General features: G+C 38.4%; 1 protein-coding gene and 1 long non-coding RNA gene across 3 annotated transcripts in view; both read right to left on the bottom strand.

Annotated features, from left to right (window-relative positions):
* LOC114139181 (uncharacterized) overlaps window positions 1-27,701 on the bottom strand; it is a 73,995-nt gene that overhangs the window by 38,213 nt on the left and 8,081 nt on the right. For both annotated transcript variants that reach the window (XR_003594396.1, XR_003594395.1), the window contains exons 2-4: window positions 23,454-23,558; window positions 19,035-19,129; window positions 5,269-5,415 (exon numbers count right to left, since the gene is read on the bottom strand). This is a non-coding gene — a long non-coding RNA (uncharacterized LOC114139181). The remainder of the gene's footprint in view (window positions 1-5,268; window positions 5,416-19,034; window positions 19,130-23,453; window positions 23,559-27,701) is intronic.
* On the bottom strand, window positions 11,758-13,630 carry sox3 (SRY-box transcription factor 3). The gene has a single exon (XM_028008929.1). The coding sequence runs from the start codon at window positions 13,406-13,408 to the stop codon at window positions 12,506-12,508; it is 903 nt and encodes a 300-aa protein (XP_027864730.1). The 5' UTR covers window positions 13,409-13,630; the 3' UTR covers window positions 11,758-12,505.

Genomic DNA, 27,701 nt, shown 5'->3' with positions numbered 1-27,701 from the left:
CAGAATAAAGTCATAGTATTACAATTTTATTTACATAATATTATAACTTTATTCTTCAAATAATGTGACTTTATTCTCATATTACATCTTTATTCTTGTGTTATTTCCACTTTATTCTCATAAGATTTTACTCTCATGATATTACATTATTATTGTAATATTATGACTTTGTTCTCATCTAAGTTTATTCTAGTAATATTATGGCTTTATTCTCGTAATTTTATTTTGTTTTATTTTTTTTCTTAGTGAGACCCTAATACTCCATTGAAAATTTAGGCTAAACTAGTTTTTATTTTAGCAACATATTCCTTCAGACTGGAAGTGATATTTCCACTTTAGTGTGATGCAGTTAGTGTCCTGAGCTGTAAAAGAGAATCTGTGGAGTGATTTAAATATTAGGGTGATGGCAAGGAGGCCTTCCAACATTACGTCGGTAGACATCATCACCAGACATAAATTCTCAGAATACCACTGGAAATTCTTGGTCAGCACTTAAAAAGAAGTGAAGATGTTTCATTGATAACTGAGAAAAGAATAAATAATTTTACATAGATGTCTATCCAAATAGATTTTTTTTTTCAAAATTGACACACCTTTGGATTGTTTTATTATCTTTTGAGAGTTGCGTGTCTCATTTCTTATCAAAGACAGACATCTGTGTTGAACAAAAATAATTTTGAATCTACACCTGCCAGTGGTATGAATCATTATGTGATTAACTATAGAGCACAAAACATGCTTGTTAGGAATTCCCACAGCTACAGCGGTGCTGCTGACCTCTTGGCAGCCTCCCTGACTCGAGTCTATCTTGTCTTTTCAATAGCTTGGGTGAGCTGGTGTCCCTTCTGTCCTACAGCTTCCTCAGTTTTTGATGGCGGTTTTCATTGTGCCAACGGAATATAAATAATGTGACCCTTCTGCTGATAGATAACCTTTGCACAACTACATTCTTCTGATTCTTTGTTTTTTCTTTGCAAACTAAAACTTTAGCAGAAGAATGTAGACGGACAAAAGTCAGGAAAGTCCAAGTAGCATAATTAAGCACAAAACGTGCTTGTTGGGAATTCCCAATTTACTTAATGTTAGATGTGAGCTCAAAAAGACAAAACTGAATGGATCAGAAGGTTATATAGCATTCTGTTTTTGTAAGTTTGAGCAGACCTAGTAAGATTTGCACCTTTGTGCAAATATTTTAAATATTAATATTAGAATATATATCACTATATCAGAAGAAATCATCTATCATTGTCTTTTTTAATCCTAAAAATCTTGTGTTTTCTGTACTGTTTCAGAGCCATAGATTAGACCCTTAATTCAACCAGAACTACTGAGCAACATCTTGATGATAGTAATATTTAGTGGAGTAGCTTACCGTAATTTCCGGACCATAAGCCGCTACTTATTTCCTACACTTTGAACCATGCGGCTTATAGCCCGGTGTGACTTTTCAGTGGATTTTTCTTCAACCGCCTGCTCTTTGGCAGGAAGTGAATCATTGGAAGTCAAAATTGGAAATTGGAAATCAAAGAAGAAAGTGCTAATTTTCATTTAGAACAAGCATATGCTAGCAGCAGGTACGGCGAAGAAATGTTTTCAAGCTCATATGATGCAGTTTTTAAGTTGAGGGATATCGATCTGGCAGCACAGGAGGGAAATAGAGCCGCTGCACGTCAGCTTGGCGTGAACAAAACCATGGTTCGGCATTGGAGACGGATGACTGCGTCCTTAATAAGTCCAGCAGATTTACTAGGACGCTGCCCTCCGCTGCGTCTGCGTCCTTATAGAAAATTGAGAGCGGCGGAGATATCAGCGGCTTACAGCCCTGTGCAGCTTATATATGTAAGTTTCCAGTTGTTTTGTTTTTTGTTTTATTTTTTTCAAACAATTTGTAGGTGCGGCTTGTAGTATGGTGCGCATTCTAGTGCGGCAAATACGGTAATCACATTTACTCACATCAGAGATAAGAAAATGTTAAGAAATTACATTTAATTATCACTTGTCAAAGCAAGTAAGAAATGGCTTGTTAAAAAAAGAAACATTGGATTGCAGATTACTCTCAAAACTGTAAAAAACAAAAAAGTTTGAAAAGGTAGACGGGCAGAAACACTATTCCTACATTTTGTTATATAATTTTTGACCGTATTTTTATGTTTTCTAAGTTAGTAGGTGCATTTCCCTCAGTATTTATTCTGTTTTTGCTGTATTTTCAACCCTTGTTTCCGTTTTAGAAAATAAATAGCAGCAACTTTATAATAAAGCTTCTTCTGCTCTGATAAAATTAAGTTTGTTTTAGTCCAGCTAAATCAGGACAATGGATCCTAAGAAAAAGAAATCTGCCTAAATAACTATTTGCCAAAAGTGATTTTTTAAATGTATTTATTTTTCTGCCCAAATCACTTTTGACAAGAAAAAATCACTTAGGCCTTTAGCTTAGGACAGTGATGATATTGCATGGTACATCTTTGTGCATCTCAATTTTCCCATCACCTGTTGACTAAAAAAAATCCCTCTCTTTGCATGAATAGTAGAGCAGAGCGCATCCAATCCAGCTGGTTCTCTGTCATACATACACAAACACTCAAACCTGCCTATGTTACTCGAGCTGCAGAGCTGGGAACACACCCTCCGGGACAGGAATAACAGGCCACTCAAGAGTATGAGGACATCTGAGACACAGTGGCACCATACTAACATGATGACTCTTTAACGTCTCCTTTATCTCCATCCTAAGACTCGTCCGACTCCCCAGCAGCTACTGTTTACACCAAGCACAAGTCAAGAGCAAAAGCAGAAAATAGACTTTCTTAATTCTGAGTGGCTAAAGTCCACTAGAAAGCCAGAGAGGAAGGTCTCTTGTGTGCCGAGAGCCTCATATTGAATAAGGATTGAAATTTACATGACAACTTAGGAAAAATGCTTTTTCATTACTCATTCATCCCCTAAATCAGTTTGCTCCCCCACTCTTTACCTCTGCCTGAGGTATTAAATCACCATCTTGACCCTGCGACCTGGAGCCGCAACCATAAAGAGCCCCCTGTGGGTCAGAGGCCTGATTGTAACATTTGAATATGAAATAAGACTTGGTCGGGCCTGGAAACAGCCCCATGCACTGAGGCACAGGCTGACCCCCAAGAGGGAGAGGCCTTCCTCAGCAGCCTCAGGCCCAGAGGCTCCCTCTCTTCTCTCCGAGAGGATTTACTTGGACTTGAGAAGAAGAGCGAGGGCGAGAGAGAGAGGGGCTGACGTTGGGAGAGGTGGAGGGGATGAGAGGCCGACAGAGAGGAGAAAAAGAGAGGGCAGACATTTGAATAAGACAAGAAGCAAGTAGTGTTTGCATGACAAAGGAGCCCGCCATCTCCCCTGATTGGTGTCACAGTGCGGCACTAAAGCCATGCAGGTCCCCCGGGGTGGGGTGATGTGTGGATCGCAGGCATGTTTATGCACCCAAGGTGTGATGTCGAGGAGGGATGGGGGGGCGTCGTCAAGTTTCGGGCATACGAAGTTTGTGCGCATATCCTTGAAAAGGAGGAGAAGGTTTAAAGAATTGTGAACTCTTAAAACTTTGATTTACTGTGAAGAAGTTATGCTATACTGTCATTGTATTGGGATATTTTGTTTAAGTATGAGGTAGATTGCAATAATTCTTACTCAACGTCTTAGGAATTAACCATTTCATCGCACAATTTCATTACTCTAAATTGCAGGACAATCTTTGTACCTGAAAATAGGTTTTGCACTTTTGCATGCATTCAAAAACTTAATTTGGGAACAACGTTAACTGTTTGATAGAACTTTTTTACATAACACCAAAGGTTGTCAAACTTCCTGTTCAAAGGTCCAAATCAGGTTTCTGGGTAAGATTAAAGGTTTAGAAAAACATCAATGAGCAAATCTCTCATCACTCTTTAAAGCTCACAAAGCAAAAGAAATACGACTTTATGCATACAGTTACTTCATTGTGACGATAACCTTCTCTTTTTTGGTTACACAAAAGCTTAATGAGGGCTAATTTTACAGGAATCCAAGCCAGCCAATTGAAAGTCTAATACAGGGAACAATACTCCAATAAAAACGTAATGACAAAACTGTTTAATGGATGATTTTAGCATAATAAATAATCATCATCTGAATTTCTGTTATATTTTTATCCTAAGTATTACCATGTTTATGGACATAAATTTGTCGTCTTTTCTCAACCAACAGGGTATCGACTGTATGCTTTTTAAAAAAAATACATATGGCAGAAATTCTCTAAAAGATGCTCTGACCCACAAAAAATATCCACATACGTCAAGTATCACAACTGAGAGAGAGATTTTCACTAGAGGTTTTTGCAGGGCATTTAATGTAATGATTTCAAGACAGAATAATGAGTTTTGCATTTTGTTTCCTGTTACCATGTCCAGCAAATTAGTTTTTAGTCCATTAAAACTTTTCTCTGAGGATGTGTGTGTGGCCTTCTTCCACCAGAGGAAAAGCATAAGAGAAAATACAGCAGGTCTTCTAAGAAATCATAGACTTTCCTAAAGAATTAATGTCAGAATCAAACATGACATGTTAGATGTTAAAAAGTATCAACTCAATTAATGTGTTTTTTGACTCACAAGAATAAGAAAGAAATAATGTTGAAACAACTTAGACACAAATTACTTTTGTACAGTGTAAAAATGAGTGTAAAAATGCCCTATCTGCCTTCAGTGAGATGCATAAAAAGTGTGTGATCCTGCGGTTAATGCATAAAAGTGTATTTGGTATTGAAGAGATATTGGTAATTTTTTTTCACATAGTTTTTTTCTTGGATAAATCAAAGATATCAAACCTGAGGATTCTTGTCGACCTTGCAAATCAAAGTGCAGTAGGTGTGGATCTAACTTAAAGAAAATGTTGTTCTCCTTTTTCCTAAACAGAGTACTTATTAATGAATTTTAATATGCATTAATGCAATGCCGTAATAACTAATGACGAGTCTTGTTGCAATAACAGCGTTGGGGATCAAGATCAAAATCTGAACTTTGAGAATCAGTGCTTAGTCACTGTTTCAATCCTTTTTACCATCATTGAAGAAAGAGAATGTTAAAATCTTTCTAATCTGTTGCCATTTCCTTGGTTTTCCATTATAAATTAAGTGATTTTGATTTTTAAAATCTTAGCTGAAGTTATAAGAAATGATACAGTCAGAGAAGGATTACAATTATCCATTAATAACACTATCTTACTTAGGCCTCCTTATCTTTGACAGTTCAATTTGTCTTCTAACTTGTTCTCTACCTGTTTTGTTTTCAATCTGAATGTTAGGTGTGAGGTTCAGCACCATCACTGTCTCCTCCTGCTGTGCAGTCAGAGTCGTAAGCTACTGCAGGTGGATCGCTGGCTCCAAGACGTCCTCTCCCTCCACCTCCCTCTTCCTTCGTAAACCTTGGAAGGGAAAAGCACAATAACAGAGATGACTGGGGATCACAGGAACAGGCAAATCCAGGGGATATGAGGTGGATTTCACAGCTCAATAAGTTTGGACAATTTGTTTACAATCCTCTTTATTGCAGATCCCCACGGGAGTAGGTGTGTGTGTGTGTGTGTGTGAAGAAACACTTTCTCTCTGAGATTCTGCAACATGGAACGGTAGAGACGGGATGCAAAGTCAGTGTATTAATAAAAATATGAGGTCACAATTTGGAGGAAGATGAAGGAACTGTGAATGAGAATTAGTGAGGGTTTATGACACACACACACACGCCGAACCCCCAGTGTACTAAGCCTCCACAGGCTCATCTGGAAACCGCCGCTGGCCCTTGGGGACACACCTCCAAGAGAGATGGCCCGACTAACTCTCCATGGCAACTAATCAATAAGTGACAGAGTCAGTCACGACTGACCCGTAGCCGAGCGTCTTCCACCTCCCCCCACGTTCCCAGGGATACGATCCCCAAAAACCACATGTGCACGCCCCCACGCACGCACACAGGCAAAAGTTCAAAAAAGTGCCCCAAACTTGGCCAAAAACATTCATCTTCTCTCAGATTCAAACACAGACTCAATTTTTTTTTTCTCAAGTCACAAAGCATATTTTCATCAAATCGCCGTCAGATGTGGGTACGTGTTGCAGAATGAACAGTGAGATGTGATCAGAGGGTCTCTGATGGACTACAGTCACCACACATGGCCATTGTTTATCTGTCAATCCGTGTTCCCTTTCACTGTCCTCAGCATACACTAATCAATATCTGTGGCCTAGATGAGAGGCCTAATCTTCCCCCTTGCTACCCTCCCTATGTCCTTGCCCCCCTCAGCTCTGCATTGTCTAACAGAGGTCCCATACACTCCTCATAATGCCTAAAGAACAGCACATACACCAGCTCACATACACTTGGCCCAATTTTTACAGGACACACTGGAAGGGTAAAAAAAAATCTATATCTTAGCAAATTTCAGCTCTACATGCTCCAGTGTTCATAGACAAACATGCGGTGCAGAAAAAGACCATCTGCAGCAGATAGATGTTTCACACTAGAGTGAGTCAATCGGTTTCACATCAAAACCAAATGTTTCCATCTATTTGCCATCACGACTTACTCGCAAAGAAGTCGCTTAATCCTGCTGCGAACTACCAGTGTGTGCGCTTTTGTGGTTTTCTGCAACCACATTTACAAGCAAAAACAAGTTCAAGAAAAGCTTGATGATCTCTAACCGAAGAAAATGTCAGAGGAACCAGAGAAAGAAAGAAAAAATAAATCAGATTCGTCCCGTTTCAAGTCGTTCGTGCGATTTGTATTTGCTCTATTTGGGACAAAAGCCACGGTAATCCTGACTCATATTTGACAAGTCTCATATTCACACACACCTGCTGAGGCAGAGTAAACACGCCTTCAGAGTCAAACACCTTAATGGATGACCTTTGCATTAAAAGCTGAGCCGGGATAAACCCGAAGGCAGGCACCGCTGACACGGTATAAAACAGAGACGTGCCCACTCTGGGCGTGATTGATGAGGAGAAGCCACATCATAGCTAAGTTGTGTACAGTATGTTCAGTCTGTACATGGGTCGAACAATAAAATAGCCATCAGACTCCTCCATTAAACCAAATGTTACATTTAAAAAAAAGATTCTTTCATAGTTCCTTGAAAGCGTTTAGTTTGTGCCATTGTTCGAGGGTTATTTTGAAGTTTCGATGAAATTGAAAATGTGGTATCATAATTTTTCTAACCAGAGTGTAACATTTGATAAAAATCTGAAATAACTTCCAAAAGGATTCATATCCATTGAACTTGTTGACATTTTGTTACGCTGCAACTGAGAACTTTAACCTGCTTTATTTTGGATTTTAAGAGCAACACAAATTATAACTTTAAACGTTTTTCCCAAAAGAAATCTAAAAAGTGTGGAATATAAACGCATGCAACACTTTTTAGAATATGCAGTCCAATAAATCTCATTTGGTACTTTGAATACTTGGTACTTGGTACTGTGAAAGGTACTTTTCACATGAAAAGTACCTTTTGAAAACTGACAACCTCTAAGCAGGAATTAAATATACTTTTCATTAGGTTTACATTTTTGTATTGAAAATGTTTTTTTAATAGTCTGATGTAATATTTTAATTTTAAATGTCAGGTTTCCATTACCTGTAAGTGGAAAATCATCTAAATTAACAGTAATACAGGCTTTCACATATCCATCTATGTGTAATTAATGATGTGTTTAACTTAGTGATACACTCCAGAAATAAAATTACTTTTTAATAATATTTTTAATATATTGAATGGTTATATAAATATCAGTACATATTCAGTTTATTAATCACAAAAGGAAATTAAATGTTGCTGTAATAACACATTTCTCTTCAAAGAGTCTCCATTGCAACGAATCTGAAGGTTTTGACTGAAGACACTGTTGTTGTGTAGCTGTTTCGTAGAGTAACGGCCTGTACCAATATGATACATGAAAAAAGTGCAGAATTGACTCAAAACATTTCTTTTTCTAAAAAAAAAATACAGACAGAAATGTTCTGAATTACAAATTTATTTGATAATTCTGCACCAGTACAGCAAACTTAAATACACCAACAGCTTCACAAACTTGGTCAAATGTGTAAAAACCACACAACTTTAAATTGTTCAGTCAGTGCAGTTGGTCAAACATGTAAAAATAAACCGCAACAAACCTTTCAAATCTTTAAGAAACTTCAATTAGGAATATAAAATAAATACAGCATGACGTAGATCTGCCCTTATAGATCGTGCGTTGTAACTGATACTTGATGTGGAATTTTTTCAATATCGGCACCAATACAGATATTTATATCGGATCTCTACTTCTCCATGATGGAAATACACATTGAAACATCTGGAAAAATATTTTTTATTTTAGTAATTGTTTAATACTTTAGCAAGTTATTTTACTAATAAACTGTTTTCAATCTAAGAAATTAAAAACTCTACTTCTGTTCATTAGGTTTATCAAACATTATTATCCTTGAGAAACAGTTTTGTATTATATTAAAGCTCATCAAATATGGGTCCTACATGTTTGTGCGTTTCTTTTCGAGCCTTCGGTAGCTGTCCTCCTTGATCTTTGCCCGCTGAAACCTGCTGGTTTCAGAGGGAATTGTGTGGCTCAGCCTGAAACCACCACTCCACGTTGCTCCAGGTCAGCCTGCAGCTCTTCAGATGTTTTTTCTTGCTTTTGTTCAATCAGTTCCAACCAAAACTTTAAGGTCTAACTCAAGAGATTTAATGTTTTGATGACTTTTAAACTTTTTAGCATTGCAAAGAACAGCACAGTTTGAAAAAAATAACGAGTTTAAGAAACATTTTTGAGATTTTTCTCTCCCACATTCTGGCTTTCATTGTCAGTGTGGAAAAGTGAATCAATTGTTAACTAGAACACTGAGTGTGAAGAGCCTGTTGCTTTATTTCAACAAATTATAAAAGAAATTCACAGTTAATTTTATTTGTCTTTCTGTATATATTAACTTTAGTTTAGTCTTCAGCGCCTGCAAGGCTTTTATGCAACTATTTCCCTTTCTACTGAGACAAGAACAAGTAGCTTACAGCTGGGCGGATGCGTTTTCTTGAACATGTCTTTGAAGCATTTCCCACTCAGCATTCTTTGTGGTTGTGTCAGTGACTCTGATCCATCCACAGTTATCATTAATGAGACATTAACATCACACAACAAGCCTCATCGGTGCCTACATAGGTTCAGGCAAGGACATGAATCTCAGATGTACTTAGAGCTACAAAGATGGTCAGATGTGATTTTTCTAGTGTCTCTACTGAGTGCTGCCAGTGAATGAAGAGCGATGGAGAGGACGGTGCAGTGAAGAGGGATGGCTCTCAGTGGGTCAGCCCAAAAGCCCTGACCCCAGGAGGATTTGATGCCATTTTCCCACGCAGGGAGTCGACCTGAGAGGAGCTCGTTAAAAACATCTGCCCCATTTCAGGGAGATTAACCCCCGTCCCCAACTCCCCCGCACCTCAACAGCCTCGTCCACTCACACACCACTCTGCTGTCAATCCAAGAACCTCAAACAGGTTATGGACAGGCCCTCCCATATTCAAGGATACCAGCCAAAAAAAAAAACAGCCCACTGCAATCTCAATCTATCACTGGAATCCTGACCCGCAGTGAGGCGTTCATCCATTACACCCAGACCACGCCAATTTCTGATCTGCACATCAGGGGAGTTGCTAGATCGCAGACTGCGATTAAATCGAAGGTTTGAGGGTGGAAGGCGTGCTCCGCCTACAGAGTTGCCCAGCCGGTCGGTGCAGGTGAATTAGTGATGTCACAAACGTCCTCCTGTCAAGCAGATTTGTGTAATGAGTTTTTCCACTCATCACACTGACGTAAACGGGGACACTTGGCACACACTTCTTGTGCTTTTACCACCTTTTTTTCTCCCTGTGTACTCGCACAAGATGTGCAACTGGCAGGACATGTTCTGACATAATTTGAGCAGAGAGTGTGAAAAACAGGGCTGACTGATCAACGTGGCCCATGGCGAGAGCCCTCCGTGTGACAGGTAGACGCATAGTGGCGAAATCCTCTGGGAATCTCCTGAATCTGTGTACTACAGGGCTATAATTAGGTTAGTTTTTGGAGAGGGGGTTAAACAAACAGGGGCTGTGAGGTCATAGGCAGATGGAAGTGGGATATGCCTGCACTTGCTGAGTGGGCACAGAGCTCCACAGGACAGGGGAGAGAGGCCCTCTGGGCACTCAGCATGTGGGGGGATGAGGGATGGGGTGTTTTAAAGCCAAATTCAGATCAACTAACTGTCAGAATATTCAAACACAATCCATACATATTCACACTTTACCCCTAAACATCATCTTTAACTCCTAATCTAGTGTTGGAGGGAAGCAAACAGAATTTCTCTGCACATTTCAAACAGAAACTTCAACTTTTTATCCTAAATGTATCCCCAATATCTCAGTACTTTCCTGAAGTTTGATAACTGACCACTAACCTTTGCTCTGTCCACACACTTCTGAGGAGCAGCGGCAGAAAAGCTGCTTAATTTCAACAACAAAAAAAAGGGAGTTTGAGAGTGCGATTAGGTGACGGGTGGCTGCTGGCACGCTAGAGTGACTTAAACCCTGTCAGTGAATGCAGGGAGGTCTGGATAATCTTTCCCTCCACAAATGTACGTGGGGTCTAATCCGGGCTGCTGCACTGAGCTATATGGATCCAGTTCTGCAGGGAGTGTGGGAAGGCCGGCAGGGCCATGCTGTTTCGGCCCTCTTTGTGATGGCAGATTATTTATCCTTAGGTACACTCCAACAGCAGGCTGGCCCATTCTTCCATGCACCTGTGTATAATAGTAACACAGCAGCAAAGAGTGTGGCTATAGTTATAGATGCTGTGCAAGCTTAGTGCACTCTGATAATTAAACTAAATTAAGCATAGATTACAGGATGTTACAGAATACCTAGTTTTATGGGATGTTTCTCTTATTCACGTGTTAAACTTATAATTAATAATTCTGTATGATAATTAACTTTTTAATCAAAATATTTTATGCTGTACAAATATCTAAAAGGTCTTCATTGTAGTGTAGCTGAGATCAAATGCAGAAACAGAACTTTTCAAAACTATTTCTACTTCAACGCTTTATATTTTAAGACTGAAGAGACTTGTTTTTATTTTTTTATATCTGAAATGATTATATAATGCTCTCAAAAATATTAAAATAAGTTTCTAATAGCTCTAGAGAGCCTACCTATGTACAGTGCACAAAAAAGCACTAAAGGTCAACTTTTGTGTCTGATAGATGCTGCATTTTGATTGCAAAACGGCTTAATTTGAGGAGAAACAAAAGTTGTTAACAGCCAACTTTTTGGAAATTAAAACTTTAATATAGCTGAAGGATCTGTAGCTTGTAAATGAAGTACTATGAATAAATAACGTTTTTCAGTTTTTAGAAAAAGAAAAAAAGCAACAACAAAGAGCTAAATTAGTATTTTCCTTAAAATTTTTTATAAAACTTTCTCTTTTTGGAAAACCAAATTATTTGCTCCACTTTTAATGTCATATTTGTTAAAACTGTAAAATCTTTACAGATTTTTAACGAAAAATTGTGTGAGATTACCTTTTAAGATGTTAAATAAAAACACAGGTTTAGTTTATGTACACTTTAAAAGATATAATATTTAAATACAGCATAATTTTTATATATATAAATATTTATATTATATAGCAGTTAATTCAATTTTAAACTTCTCCTTATTTTGCACACAAAACACTGAGTCACAAAATTACGTTTCGTAAAAATTTATTCAGCTTTTAAGAATAGAGGATGGTCTTAAAATATGTAGTAACGTCAGTTTAAATAAACCTTTTTTTTTCGTTCAGGATAAATGGGTAAACATGACACTGTCAAAATAACCATCACAGAACAAAACAAATTTACAAAAAACAAAAATTAAAAAAAAGTTCTTGAATAGTCTCACGGGTTGCACAAGCTAGAGGAGGAAAAACAGAAATCTTGCTATAAATAAAACTTGCGTTTGCGACCGGCACAGTCTTAACATTTCATTTAAACCTAGTTCATGTTGGGAAGGAAATAAAAATAAAAACAGAAAGGGACTACAAAGGTTGTGAACACAGTGGAGATGACTGACATTCTACAAATTAAGTGTAAACATTTATGAACAGACTGTCCATCCAGCTTTTTTTCTGAAATACGCCAGCCCCTACACGAGGCCACATGCCTTTTCAAAGAGAGAAAATATGGCATTTATTTAAAATATAGAAGTCCAATTCTTCTACACAGGTTGATTGCTTCTACTTGTGATGAAAAGCCTCGGCGGAGCTGGGCTCAGCGTTCAGTTTGGGTCCATTTAAAGTTCATCAAACGGACGAGTCAGGATTTTCAGATAAAACTGTTCTTGAACGATTCTGCTGAACGTTCTTTCTGCAGCAACCAAAAGAAGTTCAAGTATCCGAAGTACATTTTTTTAAAAGTCTTTCTTTATTATTATTATTATTACTACTATTTATTATTCAGATGTGGGTGAGAGGTAGCGTCCCGTTGACTCCAGTCCCTGCGGTCTGATAGTGCGGATGGACGCTGTGTAACCGGCTGCTCTGCAGGGAGGAATGCTCCGCGCTGTCCCCGCCCGGGGGCAGGTACATGCTGATCATGTCCCTCAGGTCCCCCAAGCACGCCCGCTGAGAGTGGGACGTGATGGCCGGCGGCGGCGAGCTCGGCTCCGTCTTACACACGGACGCCATGGAGCTCAGCCCCATGGCGCTGGTGGTCTGTTGCGTGTACGCCGGGGACATGCTGTAGGTGGACGCCGCGTTCATGTAGGTCTGCGCCGAGGACATCATCGGGTACTGAAGGCCGGCCATCTCGTACCGGTGCATCTGCTGGATCTGCGGGCTGTTCATGCTGTGATGTTGAGGGTAGGCCAGCTGGTCCTGCATCAGGGAGTACGCGCTGTTTGTCCAGCCGTTCATGTGCGCGTAACCGTCCATCCTCTGGCCCACCGACACCGAGTTGTTGACGGCGTTGGATCCTGGCGCCAGCAGTCCCCCAGGCAGAGAATACTTGTCTTTCTTGAGCAAGGTCTTGGTCTTCCTGCGGGGCCGGTATTTATAATCCGGGTGCTCCTTCATGTGCATCGCCCGTAGACGCTTGGCCTCGTCAATGAATGGCCTTTTCTCGGCGTCGGTCAGAAGTTTCCAGTCAGCACCGAGCCGCTTGCTTATTTCAGAGTTGTGCATTTTGGGGTTTTCTTGAGCCATCTTCCTCCGCTGGCCCCTGGACCAGACCATGAAGGCGTTCATCGGCCGCTTCACCCGCTCCTGGTCGCTGGCGCTGTTGTTCTTTGCGCCCGGCGCCGAGCCCGAGTTGGACTGCGGGAGCGGGGTCTTGATCTCGGTTTCCATCATGTTATACATTCAGGCGACTTTTAACGATCACTCACATGCACATGGAAAAAATGGATCAAAAGTTCACAAACCCTCTCCAAAGAAAAAGTCAAAGAGAACGCCAAAAAGTTCTGCCTGAAGCGACGAATGTGTGTGCAGGTGCGTCTCTGGTTTGTGTCCGCTCAGAGAAGCTCCGTTCCTCTCGGCTCTCAAACACAAGTCTGTAACTTGTTCGCCAAGCTCGTGCGTTAATAGGCCCATGAGGCCGGATCATGTGATGTGGCTTGACAGACTGACAATGAAAGGCAGCGGACCAATCAGAGCGCAGCTCCAACCGGAGAGCGCATCCGTGCGTTTTGGGTTGGAGGAGGAGGGAAAGAGGAGAAGATTTAAAACTGGAGCGCACTTCAGCAACAAGAGCGCAGAAATTTCAGCATTTAGAAGCTGAGGATGGAGAATACTGAGGGGAAAATGAAGGGACTTGTTTTCGTATTCATTTTGGTTTTATTCCAGAGAAAATAATGATGTGGAATTTTTTTATTTTGGGCGGCATTAGTAGCTGTAGTATTATTAACTAGACTTTTTATTTCTGAAGATTAGTGTTATGAAACGAAGAGTAGATTTGTGGTGATTTAAATATAAATGTAGTTTGGAATTGGAAAATTTAGCCCCACTGGGTTACATTTGTTGCAGGTTTAAATTAATAGTAAAATGATACATAATTCAAAAGAAAAGCGAGAAAATTATATTAAGTTTAAATGAATATTTTAAATGTTTAATCCACTTTAAAATTACTTTCTGAAATTCAATCAGACCAATTATTTATTTATTTCAGCAATATTTGCAGTAGATTCATCATTTTTGTTTTAGACTAATTTAAACCGACTCGATTATTTTACTCATTAAATTTTAGACACCATATTGGGATGACCTGGAATTTTTAGTATGAGCCTTTCAGCGTTTTAGAACAGAGTTGTGCTATTTTTTGTTTTGGTTTTTGTTGAATTTCCAATGGATCAATTTCCTGTCAACATATACAATCTTTGCAAGGATAAAATTATCTAACTTTTTCTAAAGCATGCAAAACGATTTTAGAGTTTCATTCATGAAAGCCACTACCTATCTTGATTTTTATTCAGTTCCACTATTTAAATAGATCATCCTTTCATGAAATATAGACTGAATCTGTGCTGCGTTCAGGGACCTTTTATTTGGAACTCTAATACATGAACGACCTCTTGTGGATGAGAAGGGCTCTTTCTTTTTTGGCCCCATGAGGAAAAGTTTAGTTGAGCACTTTTAAACCCTGTCAGCTGCTGTTTGCAGTCTTGTTTTCCCACACAACAATCAGCGTGGAGAGCCCTCCCTTTGCTTTTTTATTTGCATGTGTCGCCTTTACAAACGACCATCAGCCACTGAAACCAAACCCAAGTGCGTATCATTTCACACCTGCTAATGAACCCGACGCGAATCGACCATCGAGAATGAGCTATTAACACCTGAGTATCTGCGGGAGCTCTTCTGTAGGCTGCGTTTTAGGGCGAAATCGCCTCCTGGGGGTTTTACAAGACAGAAATGCAGCTACTGTTGGGCCATCCGCGGGCCTAACAGTAACACGGGAAACGCGCATAAAGCAAATTAAACGCACGTTTTTTTTTGTTTTGTTTTTATTATTGTGATAAAACAAAGAATAAAGCCAAGACGCCTTCCTGATTCAAACTGAAATTGATTTAATTTTCTTTAACAAATAAAAAGTTAATTTTCTGTCCTGCCAAAAAATTTTGAAGTTAAATCTCGTTAAACAATTTAGCAAAATCTACTGACAGCTGAAATCAGACAAAACTAAATCAGAATCACGCACGAATGGTTTTGCAAAAAAAAAAAAAAAAAAAAAAAAAAGGGAAAAATTATTCTGTTGCCAAATTGTGGGGATAGATCCCACTTTATTCGTCTTGAGTCATAGTCGTTGTAAATCCACTCAAAAAGAGACATCACCGCACGGATTCCATTTTCCCGTTCAATGGGGCGTGACAAACAGCGCGGGAGCAATAAAACTAACGCCCAATTAGTAGTCATCTAATTCTCGGGGACCGGTTATTTGTTTATCTGCGCAAATCTCAATACTGATCCGCTTGTAATCTCCTTATGGAAATTGACCGGTAGCAGAGAGAGAGAGAAAGAGAGCGAGAGAGTGAGAGAGAGGGAGAGAGAGAGAAACCCAGTCAGGAGTAACCCGGAGTTTGATAATGAGGCCCTCTGTGCAGCTAATTTCCTAATTAAGGAACGGAGGGACCACCAGCACAGTCTGCTCCGATTCAGGCTCAACAAGCCCTGAGGGGTCTCTCAGGGCGCTCTGCTGCTCAGTGTTGGGAAATATGTGGAAGTCTTGACTTAAACCTCAGTCCTGATTAAAACGTGTATTTCCTCTTTTTTTCAAATTCAAAATCGAGCGCACAAAGCGTAAAATCAACGCTTTACCCTAAAGTAAATAAGTCGCAACTATATCTATGTTTTTTAAGGTTAGTATGTTATTAAATTTTGACTTATTTGCAACTTGACTACACAGTTATTCATTATTTTATGAATAATGTATTTTTATGCCCTTAAAAATACATTAAATATCTGCAATTGTTTGTTTTTGTTTATTTGGCGGCTTTATTTATATGTTGCATGAATTTGGTCAGTTTTATTAACACACATTACAATAAAATAACCCCGCACACACTCTAAATATTAGCCAATTCTCAAGTCGACAATAGTCATACTTTTCTACATTTTTTTGTGTCTGGAATCAGTAACTTTTTTCGTGTTTTGTTTTCAGCTCGGTGACCGGCGGACGGAGCCCCTTTGAGAAACAGTAATTAACAAAGAATAGCTTTTCAATTACAGTCACAATGGAGACTGTCTCATTAAGATTTGCATGATTTTTTGAGGAGGGGGGCTGGGGGGACACCGGGAATGCAAATGAAGATGCAATTTACGCATGGTCTGCTGTTCCCTTTGTGCGGCGTGAATGGCTGCGTCCTCCCAGTTCAGCTCAGGTAAAAATAATATTCACGGGTCATTTAAAGGAATAAAAGTGTTGGTCTTATCGCCTCTTTGTCGCACAAAGCTGCGCTGGTAGTCCTAATGATAATTGGACTCATCTGACTAGTAAGAGCTGCAGTTGGTCATATAAAAATGATGCAGTTTAATGTTCATGATGTTTAATGCTATAATCTGTAAGGCAGAATCACTGAACATTTTAACTCTGCTCCCTGCCACGTGTAATATCACCTCTATGAGTTTTGATTTCTGTAGCAGGTAGAATACCCGGATGTTGTTCTAGGAAATTAAGACATTGATGGTGTGATAAAGTCAACAGGTATTGTCAGATCTGGAGTACATTTTTGTATTTTATCTCATCAAAGCTTTAAAAGTCAAAGTATTTATCTACCAAAACTGTTTATGTCTTTAATTAGAGGATACTTATTATTCCATAAAGCTTTCATTTTAAATGTCTTAATCAAATGTGCTCCTTTTTGTATCATCTCATCCAGCTAAATATTAATGAATACAAAATATTTTTAAGATCTTCTAGGATAATGGGTCCACACATTGGGGTTGAGACCCCTGTGGGAGCCGTGAAACACCAGGTGAGGGGTCTTCAGAACTTTATTTTAAATGTCAAATCTGAAATCTGAGATTTAAAAAAATTATATAACGGTTTGGGAGACTGCTTTTGTTCTGAAACTCTGGTTTGATCAGCTTTTTGTAGCTTTTGTATGTTAAACACTCTGAAAGAAAAGTGACCTGTCAGGTTCACCCGGGATGAGTTTTCTATTGCTGGATCGTTTGTGTCAGTGAGGAATAGGCATTCCCCATTCCCTTATGTTGTGCTGAGTGCAAGCAGTATAAGAAAATATGCCAGTGCACTGTGGCTTTTTAATGATGCTGAAGAAAAAAGGCGTCTGATTCACAGCTATTGACTTTGTGCTAAATAAAATATATTTTTTCTTATTTTTAAGGGATCTTCTGTGATCAACTTTAGTTCAAAATCTAAAATACTTAAACTAGTAGAACAGATGAAACCTAAACTGAATTATTCTGTCCTGACAAGTATTTGTTTTTTACAAACTGAGATTAAGATTGTTTTAATCTACATTTTGCATGCATAAATATTAAACTGGATTAGATTTCGTGACTGTTGATTTTCTGATTGAATGTAAATGTAAACAGTTCTACTATCTTTGCCAGGTCCCTCTTGAAAAATAGATTTTATATCTCAGTGAGGCTGTTTATCTGGTTAAATAAATGTTATTATTACAAAACATAATAACTATAATATTATCAATGCTTCAAAATTAATTGATACCACCTTAGATTGAAGTAAGTCTAAATCTGCAATGTTTAGACTAGTCAAAACTGAAATGAGTTCAATTCAGAGAGATAGTTTATTAAAGACACATAGTTGTGGTCCATTATAGAGATAAAATATATATATATATATATATATATATATTCATATATATAAATATATACATATTAGATATGTAGAAAATTAGAGCACTTTTCCAGTCTCTGTTTCATTATCTATGCAAGTGCTTAATAAATTAGTTTATTATAATGCTGAATTACAAGATAATAATAAATCAGAATACAATCAAAATTAAATTTATTTTAGTGACTTAATTCAAAAAATAAAACTTGTATTCTATAAATTAATTATTCAAAGTTACTTTTTCACCAATCACTTACATTTCAAGCATTTATTTCCTTTATGGTGATTACGTTATATAAATTGTTCATTTTTGTCTATTAAGATATCAGACCAATAAAAAGGACATTTAATGACAAAATGTTGACCTACTGAAAAGTGTATCCATTCACTGTAGAGTACAGCCATTCCATACTTGGTCGAGGCTCCTTTTGCATGAATTAGTGCATTGATACAGTACATCTGTCTGTGGTGGATATTACAGTTCTGATATCCGATCAAACTCTTGACTGGATTTGATTCACGATCCTCTAAAGCAAAAATGTCAAACTCACTTCCTCAACAACCAATGCACCTGAATCCAATGGCTTTATCTCTGACTGACAACCTCATTATTTGACTCTGGTATGTTGAAGCAGAAAAGTTACAAGATACTGGCTCTTATGGTCTGGAGTTTAAACCTTGTGCTCTAAATTCTGCGGTTATCTCTGCTGCTCAAGCACTTTATTTTAACCATATATATTTTATTCCACTCAACTTTTCTTCAATATGTTTTGATACATGAACAGCCAGTGTCTTTAAATATTAGTACTTATAGCTTATTATCTATGTGGAGAGTTTCAATGACTTTCGGCTGATCAACTGTCCTATCAGCATTATTGTCTATGCATAAGCCATAACAATAAATTCCTGTATATGAAAATATATTTTTTATATTGGTTTTTTTATATATTCAAATTACCCAAACATTTGCTGTAAAAAAAAATTACAAATATATTATTCTGCATCTTATGATCTAAATAATAAAAGCTTAATTTTTTCTATTGAATTATTGAAATAAATGAACCTTTTGATGATGAATTCTGTAATTTAAAAAAAATAACTGGTAATAAAATTAAGATTTTTTCAATGTCTAACATGACATTTTTTTATAAAGTTGATTAAAATGCATAAATTCACCTTATGCCTGAGAAAAGCAGGTCATTGTCCCCAACTGTTGGTCCATCTGAAGTACTGGAGGTTCAGTCATCAACAGAAGGAGCTATCACTCCAACCTTCAAACATAAAAGCAAAACACACAATCAGAAGACAGATGCATTGATTTTTTTTAGATTAAGTGTAGTGTGCACATCTGCCTGGAGGACTAATGGAGCACACTGCATTTCTCCCTCAGCAGTAAGAGATTCATTTGTGCTTCGTTTGCGGTGCTGGCCCACAAGTGTCATCCCCCGCACTCAAACGCTCACCTTGTACCACTATGAGGAATGCGAGCGTCTTACTTATCGACCTCTTCCCGCCTGAAACAACACACAAGAAAGCTGCTTCAAACTCCAGCTTCTTTTATTTTCCCTCCCTCAGCAGCCAAGCATGTCCTTCCTCATTATGTTCCTGTGTGTGAGGCCAAGGCCGCTGACACAGACCCAGTGTAATCTCTTTAACCCGCCACTGTCGCGAGCAGACAAGGCGTGACCACCCAGCGCCGTGCTCCATCTCACTCAGCCGAGAGGGGAACAGTTTTCTCACCTCATCACCTTTGGCTCATAGCTGCTTATCATTTTAGGGATGCACATTTCAAACACAGTCGATCACACGCACACAGACCCGGGGTTAATCGCTGCGACAAGGCCACTTTAGATAATCATGTGCAGCTGGGTGAAAATCCATTCTTACTGACCCTCCAGTTCCCATAATTGCCAAAAAGCATTTTTTCCCCCCCTGTGGTTATTGGCTAATGAAGCCAAATGAAATTATATCACAAGAGAGGAAATCAGCGGAGACATTTTTTGTCATAAAGATACAATGATTACTGACTCTTTGCTTTGCAGATTAGGGAAAACATATTCAAACATTTGGTATATGACGCGTTAAATGAAAACTAAAACATTAAATTACAGTAAATTATAAGACCCCGTCCATTAGAAGCTAATTTTAATTCACCTTAAATTAAGCAGAAAATTTCAGAAAATGTGTTTTTGCCTCAGAACCGCTGGGTTAAGACACTTTTGAGCACCACATGACTTCCTTGTTTGTCCCTCTGGTCAGAACTTGACGCTGCAATCTGGGCACTTTGCTTCCAAGATTTTTACAAGCTGCATTTGTCAGAAAGAAAATTTCATTTTAAATATTCTGCTGTTTGTTATGTTTTAAACAAAAGGAAACAGAAATAAAATTTTATTTTGTGTACTATTTGATACATTTTAGGACTTTGTGGTCCTGCATTTATTATAGTTTCTCAAATAAAAAGCATATTTATTGTTTCTTAAATGACACACAGTAGAAATCCACTTGAAAACAGCTGACCCATATTTTACGTTTGTATTAAAATAGATGCAAATACACACATTCTCCATAAACGCTTTCATATTTAAATTATTTTTTATGACTCAGTTAAATGCAATTTTTAAAAAAAAGTCATATGCAATACTTTTTAGATTTTTTGCTTCCTGTCAGGTGAGTGTAGTCATCTTGGACTTTGACTTTCCACTAGAAGGTGGGAGGAATGTGTATGATTTGATACATCAGGCTTTTAAAGAAAGTATCAAAAAAAAATTTTTAGAGGTCTCAGAAATGTGTATCAAAAATTATATGTATGGAGTTATGAGATTAAATCATGGCTCTTGTTGAGGAAAAATGATTATTTTACCTTTTACACATGCCATAAGATTAACTGTATTAAGCACTAAAAATAATCATTTTTCCTCAACACTCTACATATGCAACAAAGGAAGTCAACGCTACAATTTGCAGATGCTTTTGTATTCTGAGCATCAAAGTTCTGATATCATTTTTATAATTACTTTATTTATTAAATAAATGACACTTGGAATAATAGTTTAATGTTAAAAATATTAGATTTGATTGTACTTTAAGGAAACAATTCAAGCAATTTTATGAGTATGTTTGGGTTGTTTGAATGGACTCTCTTACCTTCTTGAGTAAGGTTGACAAGAAAAGAATATAAAGTTAAAATGTAATAACATTGAAATATTTACTTAAAGTATTGAAGAAGTTATTCATCAGAGAAGAAATGCAATTTTTAATTAAGATATGTTGAAAATAATTTAGTTTTTAAATTCAAAATAAAACATGGCAACCATATAATAGATAGGATTTTAACAAGATCAAACTCTTTTGATCGCTTGTTGATTTATTTAAATTCAGCTTTAAGGTCCAGGAAATGTTTCGCAGCTTAGATACAAGCTGAAGAAATTATTAAATTCCTTTGAATTGTGACAATTTTAACAGATTTTCTTTATTTTCTACACAGCTAGTAAATTTGTCAACCTGTTCTGTGTTAGCTCAAGTTTCTCCTTTGGGGAGCGGGGAGCCGCAAAGATTGCTTACATGTTTGGCCAGCCCTGGTCTGGTGCCTGAAAAGTGAATGGCATTATCAACACCTATATTTGATGATCACTTTAGGTGCAGTTATTCCCCCGGCCAGTTAATTACAACACTCATTATTCCCTCATGTATCGGCCGAATCGTTGCCATGTTCGGTGTTTTTACTAAAACAAAGGAAACTTTCTCAGTTTTTTGTTTTGGGGAAAGTGCTGAATTGTCATGTTTTGCTTTGCACCGTGCCCGAGCAAGCGGCCCTCTTTTGTTTTAGCCATAATTGAGATCCCACTAATCTAGCTTCTTCTTCCCTTTTTTAAAAAAATGAAACACTCCCTTTGTCAGGGCTTCATTAGTTTAAGATAATATTGTTAGAATCCACAATTAATTTGCAGTGTAACTGTAATTAATTAAATACACCCAATTTTGTAATATGATTAATGCCGCCAAGTTTGTTATCTGTATTCTCTTACAGAATGAAAATGTAACAGCAGAGCTGCTGAGCATTAATTGCAGAGGCTGGGAGCTTTTGGGAAGCAAAATTATAGGAGGTAATTTATTAAACCCATAAATAAGAAACAAACAAGCATAAATTGATATATAAATCATGAATAACATAATGTGCAATCTAGTTCTGATTTGGGACAAAATGACTAATCTCTGCTGCATGCCAAGCACTTGATGGAGTAGATAGTGGTCATAAATTCAGTCACAGTCAAGGTCTCATTAAAACCGGCTTAATTTAATTAAGAGTTAGCCATCGCCCTCTAAATATATTAATTACCTTGAGCATGACGAGATAAGTGTGGCGATTACTGCGCGTTTCATTAAATCAAGTCTTCTGGGAGGAGAGCAAACTAAGGTGGGAAGCTGGCTGTGTTGACAAGATAATGGATGGGCTGGACTGAGATGAATTTGGTCACCTTGCTTCTGGTTGAGCGCAAAGAGGTGAGGCAGAGGACAACACTGCATAAAAAAATGTTTTTTTCCAACTTTATTAAATGTTATTATTATTATTATTAGTGGTGGTAATTGATTGTTTTTTTTATATTTTATTTGAAAATGAAATAAAAATCAGAAAACTCATCATGTTTTGCAAAGTATGAAGAGAAAATCAAACAATTTTCCTGGAGAGAATGTTAAGAAAAAGTCATAATTTTCTTTGCATGCTAAGTCTTATTTTAATAACTTGGTTTGTTCTTACAATTATACAAATTTTTTTTTTTTTCCTTTCTTGGTGGACTTCCAAGGTGGCGTCTGCACTGGAAGTCCACGTCAGCAACACTTAAAACATAAGAAAAGAACAGAATTGGAAATCTCTAACAAAACATTTCTTCTTCTTTTCTGTGCAGCCCTAAAACAGTCCATTGTGTCAGATCCCTCTTACATCAAAATTTATTTCTCACCAACACCTAGGAGCTAGATTGCCGTGCCGCCTGTTTGCGCTCGCACAAAGACGCCTCCGACAAATACGGAGCAGAAGTGTGCCGAGGGGTGCAGAAGCAACGGCTCATTGCCCCACAGACTGATATGTCAATGAAACATACAAGACGCTGCCGGTTGCAATGGGGAGATTTCCAGCCTCTGCTCCTCTCCTGGCTGACAGCAGGACAAAGAGCCTAAGCTACTATTATCTGGAAGCAAGCCTCTCATTCCTGCTTTCATCCTTTTCTTTAAGAGTACAAACATAGATATGGAGCTCTGCTTAAAGTCACTGATGCATCCAGCCTGGATGAGCCTTAAGCAGGTGAGTCAGGCTGGATATTGTTGAAATGTCAGAAGGGTTGTAAATGAAGGAGCTTCCTTTAGGTTTAGTTGCACAGTTTCTGATCACAATAACATCAGGTCAAACAGGCCAAGCATGAAAAATACATTATTTCCACATGTGAAGCAATGCAACAACTTCACAAATTCAGTACGTGAACTCAGAGAGCACAAAGCTCCCCAACGCCGCCGTCTTCCTGAACGCCCCCTCCCTCTTCTCTCCTCTCCTTCCCACTAACCTCCTCCCACTCTGACCAGAAAAAAATCCAGGAAACTCACCGAGCTCTCACTGGTCCCAAGGCTGCTGCTGCTGCTTCTGTCTTTCAGTTCTTCTTCTGGTCCCAACTTCAATAGCCGACTGTCAGCAGGCCCAGAAGCAGGACTCTATGGACAGAAAGATGGCAAGCTCAGAGTCGAGCCTCGGCCTTTCAAACGGTACAACCGAGGCGCAGAGGAGAAATATGAAACGTTGCGAGTGTTGGGCAGTCACTTCTTTGGGCCGTGCACACTGCAGCTGAGCTCTCCCTGCTCTGGGACCCATCTCTTTCAGCCAAGATTGCTTCATACAAAAGTTGACAATGCACCACTGAAAGCCATTGTTGATATTCAACATTTTTTAAATAGCTGAGCAGAATAGACAACATGGCAGGCTGCAAAACTTGGCAAGGAAACTGACCTGGAGCTGCCCGTTTGAAAGGGTTGCCTCGCTGGGTGAGAGAAGAGAGGGCTATTGTATTAAAAAAAAAAAATCGAGGTAGGGAGAGCTGGTGTGAAAGAGTCGGAAAAAACAAAACATCTCCCATCCCTGGAGAGTGGAGCATTATGCTTTATGTGCAGCAGGAAGAAGACAATCACTTTTCACAGTCACAAGCATATATGCATTACCAAGAAGGAGCAGAACAATGAAGTCAATGCAATCCAATCCATTTTAAAGCAGGAAATTACGTTTCTGGCTCTTCATAAATAAATATCAGCATGTAAGAGGTAAATCTTAATGCCAGCACAACGGAACCAGAAGTTCCAACATTTTTATTTTTTCACCCAGCTTTGCTCTGGCTTGGCAAAGATTCAGTGGAATGTCCTGCAGAGAGTCGTCTATCTCTCTAACATTGCATGGATGGGAATGATGCTGCCTGACGCAGGCGATGGTGTTCTGTTTCCATCATTGTTGAGCTGACAGCGCCGCAGATTGATATGGACATTTAAGACGCCTTTAACTGCACATATGTCAGAGCATCACAGTGCCGCTCGTGCCTGGGGAGATATTAATACATCTGATGTAGGTGTGAAAGTGTGTGTGCGTGTGTGGGTGGGCGTGCGTGTGTGTGTGTGGGAGTGTGTGTGTGTGGTGGGCCTGAGGCAGATCCCAGTGTTATGTTCCCAGTGTTATGTTGTAGTGAGACACCAGGGTGTCTCACTACAACATAACTACAGTATGTCTCACTATGTTGTAGTGAGACATAGTTGTGTTGTAGTGAAACACAAGGTGTCTCACTACAACATAACACCCTTGTGTCTTGTAGTGAGAGCAGGATGGGAGGAGCAGAGTGTGAGTGATTAATGTGTGAACAAACACATTGATCGCCTTTAACTGCACTGCAAAAACACAATCTTACCACATATTATGGTAGTTTCTAGTGCAAGTATCTTAGTACACTGGAAATAAAATAAAACTATCTTACAAGAAAGTGTTTAGTATGGAAGAGGATTAGGGCCACCGGAAAAAAAAAAGAATTCTGAGATTAAAGTCAGAATTCTGAATTTCTGACTTTAATCTCAGAATTCTGACTTTAATCTCAGAATTCTGACTTCAGTCAGAATTCTTTTTTTTTTTCTTTTTTCGGTGGCCCTAATCCTCTTCCGTAGTTTAGGAAGATATAGTACACTTGAAATATATTTTAAGTAAATGATTTTTTAATAATAATGAAAACCTTACACTGGCAAATCATTTAATTTATAACAAGACATTTTCCCTTTGTTACAAGTGAAATAATCTGCCAATGTATTGAGTTATTTTTACAATTATTTACTTAAAACATCTCTCTACAGCTTGCTGAAAAGGTACTTATAAGTTAGTTGTGTCTTTTTTTCAGTGTTCTAAGATATTTGATTGTGAATATCTCTGAAAAGACAACATACATTTTACCAAACAGAGCATTTGCCACTTTCTGAAAATATATTCCAAAGGATTAAGATCATTGGATTCTCAAAAAAGCAGCTCAAAACTCCTGTTTTCAAATGTGCTTTAACTTAATTTCAGTTTATTTGATTTCTTCTTACATGTTTTATTATAAAGCACTCTATCTTCTTTTACTTACATATAAAAAAAAATCTAAAATTACGTAAATCCCACAGTGATTCATAATGGGAACACTGTGCTCTTGTGCAGTTAGTTTTTCTCCGTGAAAGTAATTTTGTAATGATGAATGTTAAATGTTTAATCCTTGAATCCTGGTCACTTTATAAATAAACTCTGAATTCAAACTTCCCCACAACTTTATACTTAATGGTATTATATTTACTTACTCAGTGATGTTTTCTAACAAACCTCTGAGTTTTTTACAGAACAGCTGCATTTATGCTAAAATTAATCTACACGCAAGTTGATTCTGTTAAGTAATTAAATCATTTCTTCAGTCCTTTGATTCAGGTATGTTAGACTTGTAAGACATCAAAACGTTGCAGAACGCCGCCAAATGAGGACTGGAGTTTAACATCCAAACTCCAGTCCTCACTTGGACTCATTGGATCAACTCTCGGGTTGGTGCAATGGTTTCAGAGTAAAGGAAACCCAGTGCATAAAATTTCTGATTTTTATTTATGAAAATGGTTGTTATGAGTCAAAATTAGTTTCTGAAGATCTGTAGATTCAATCATTCACAAAAAAACACATTTTAATATCAAAATCGTATCAAAACCTGACTGGTAAGAGTGATACAAAAAAATTTGTTTACATTAATAAAACTTTGAGGTTTGTGGTTACAAATTATCAAATTCAAAATAATTGTTTTGTTTTTCTTTAGAAAAACTATTAGATACCTGTTCCCTCAAGAACTTTGTGGTCTGTGTACAAGTTTAAAAAAGGGTCACCTTTTGGAAAATGGCAAATAGAAAATCAAATACTTTCCTTGATCATTTTGGATTTATATATTTATTAATAACATCGCTCATTCTCCCTAAAGTAGAGCAAAGGGATTTTTTCCCCTTTTGAGTCAGGAACTAATCTTAACATTTTGAGAGTTTCAAAGAAAAACAAAATCACTAACAAGGAGAGCAGGCATGACATCAGAACTCAAATCTGGGCCGAGAAATGACGCCTAATAGTTAGTCTGCAGAACATCTGCATAACTTCTTTGTTTCTACTTGCAACTGGAACAAAGAGTGAAAAAAAACTTTCTAAGCTTTACTCCTCTTGCATACAACGCTGCAGTGTGTTTTTGCATGCATGACTGTGTGTGAAGAGAGAGAAACTGGACCTCTCTGGCCCTTTGACAAGGGCAGGCTTGGAGTTGGAGCTGTGTAATTACACAGATCAGGGCGAAATCACAGCTCTGAGAGCGGAGGCAGGGCTAATCTTACAGGTGAGTCAGACGCAGCAAGGCAGAGGTACAGGGGGAGCCTGTGGCGTCTGTACTGGAAGTCCACGTCAGCGTCTCCCATCACACACTATTAGCTGCCATCAAAGGTCTAATTTTACTCTAGCATTACACCCCTCTCTCTGCGTCCCCCGCCCTCCCCTGCTGGTCTGGATGGTGCAGCCTGGTGGGAAAACGACATTCAATCCGCTGTCCGCCCCATTCAGGCCAAATTGGCAAATGACAGCTCTCCGCCTCTCAGATTGCTGGAAGAGAAAAGGAGCCTTTACCGGCGCTCACCCTGAGCCTCGGAGGGGCTGTCGGGGTGGGCAGGGATTAGAGGAAGGGGCGAGCGGCGAGGAAGAGCGGAATACCAGGGAGGCCGAGGAGTGGACCGAGGTGGGTTAACAGCTTCCCTTGTCCTCCTCGCTGGTGACTATGTGAGACAGAGAACGGAGAAAAGAAAGAGAAGAATGCCTACTCAGCAGATCAAAGAAACTTCCCTGTGACCGACAAGAAAAGTTGACCTGAATTCACTAACCGCCCAATTTTTAGCAAACCGGACCCAGAAACCAGTGCTTGACCTCATGCGGGTCAACAGCGACAAGCAGACAGAAGTAAATCCTACAGAGGCGTGCAGATACTGGTGTGGATAAACCCGTTCCTCTTGGTGTATTCTACCTCAGGGGTGTCCAAACTACATAGGCCAAAATCGTCTAGTCAGAAGTAATCACAAGCCAAGAAAATAAAATAATCAAATCAAGCAAATGAAGTAGTGGGATTTTTTTTTTTTTCGGGGGGGGGGGGTTCTAGGTAAGGGATGTTATTTATTGTAGATCCAAACTTAAAATTTAAGCATAAAGACCTACTGGTTAAGCGTAGTCTTCACAAGGACTTTGCATTAATTTCCTCCACAACATTGAATTTTAATATATAAACGATATAAATATTT

The sequence above is a fragment of the Xiphophorus couchianus genome, chromosome 23 (assembly GCF_001444195.1).
Source record: "Xiphophorus couchianus chromosome 23, X_couchianus-1.0, whole genome shotgun sequence".
In the NCBI taxonomy this organism is placed as follows: Eukaryota; Metazoa; Chordata; class Actinopteri; order Cyprinodontiformes; family Poeciliidae; genus Xiphophorus; species Xiphophorus couchianus.
Note: the sequence above shows the minus strand (reverse complement) of the source record. Positions and strands in the feature narration are given on the sequence as shown.

Excerpts from the sequence above, each read along its gene's own strand:
- sox3 (XM_028008929.1), bottom strand. The coding sequence starts at position 13,408 with ATGTATAACATGATGGAAACCGAGATCAAGACCCCGCTCCCGCAGTCC.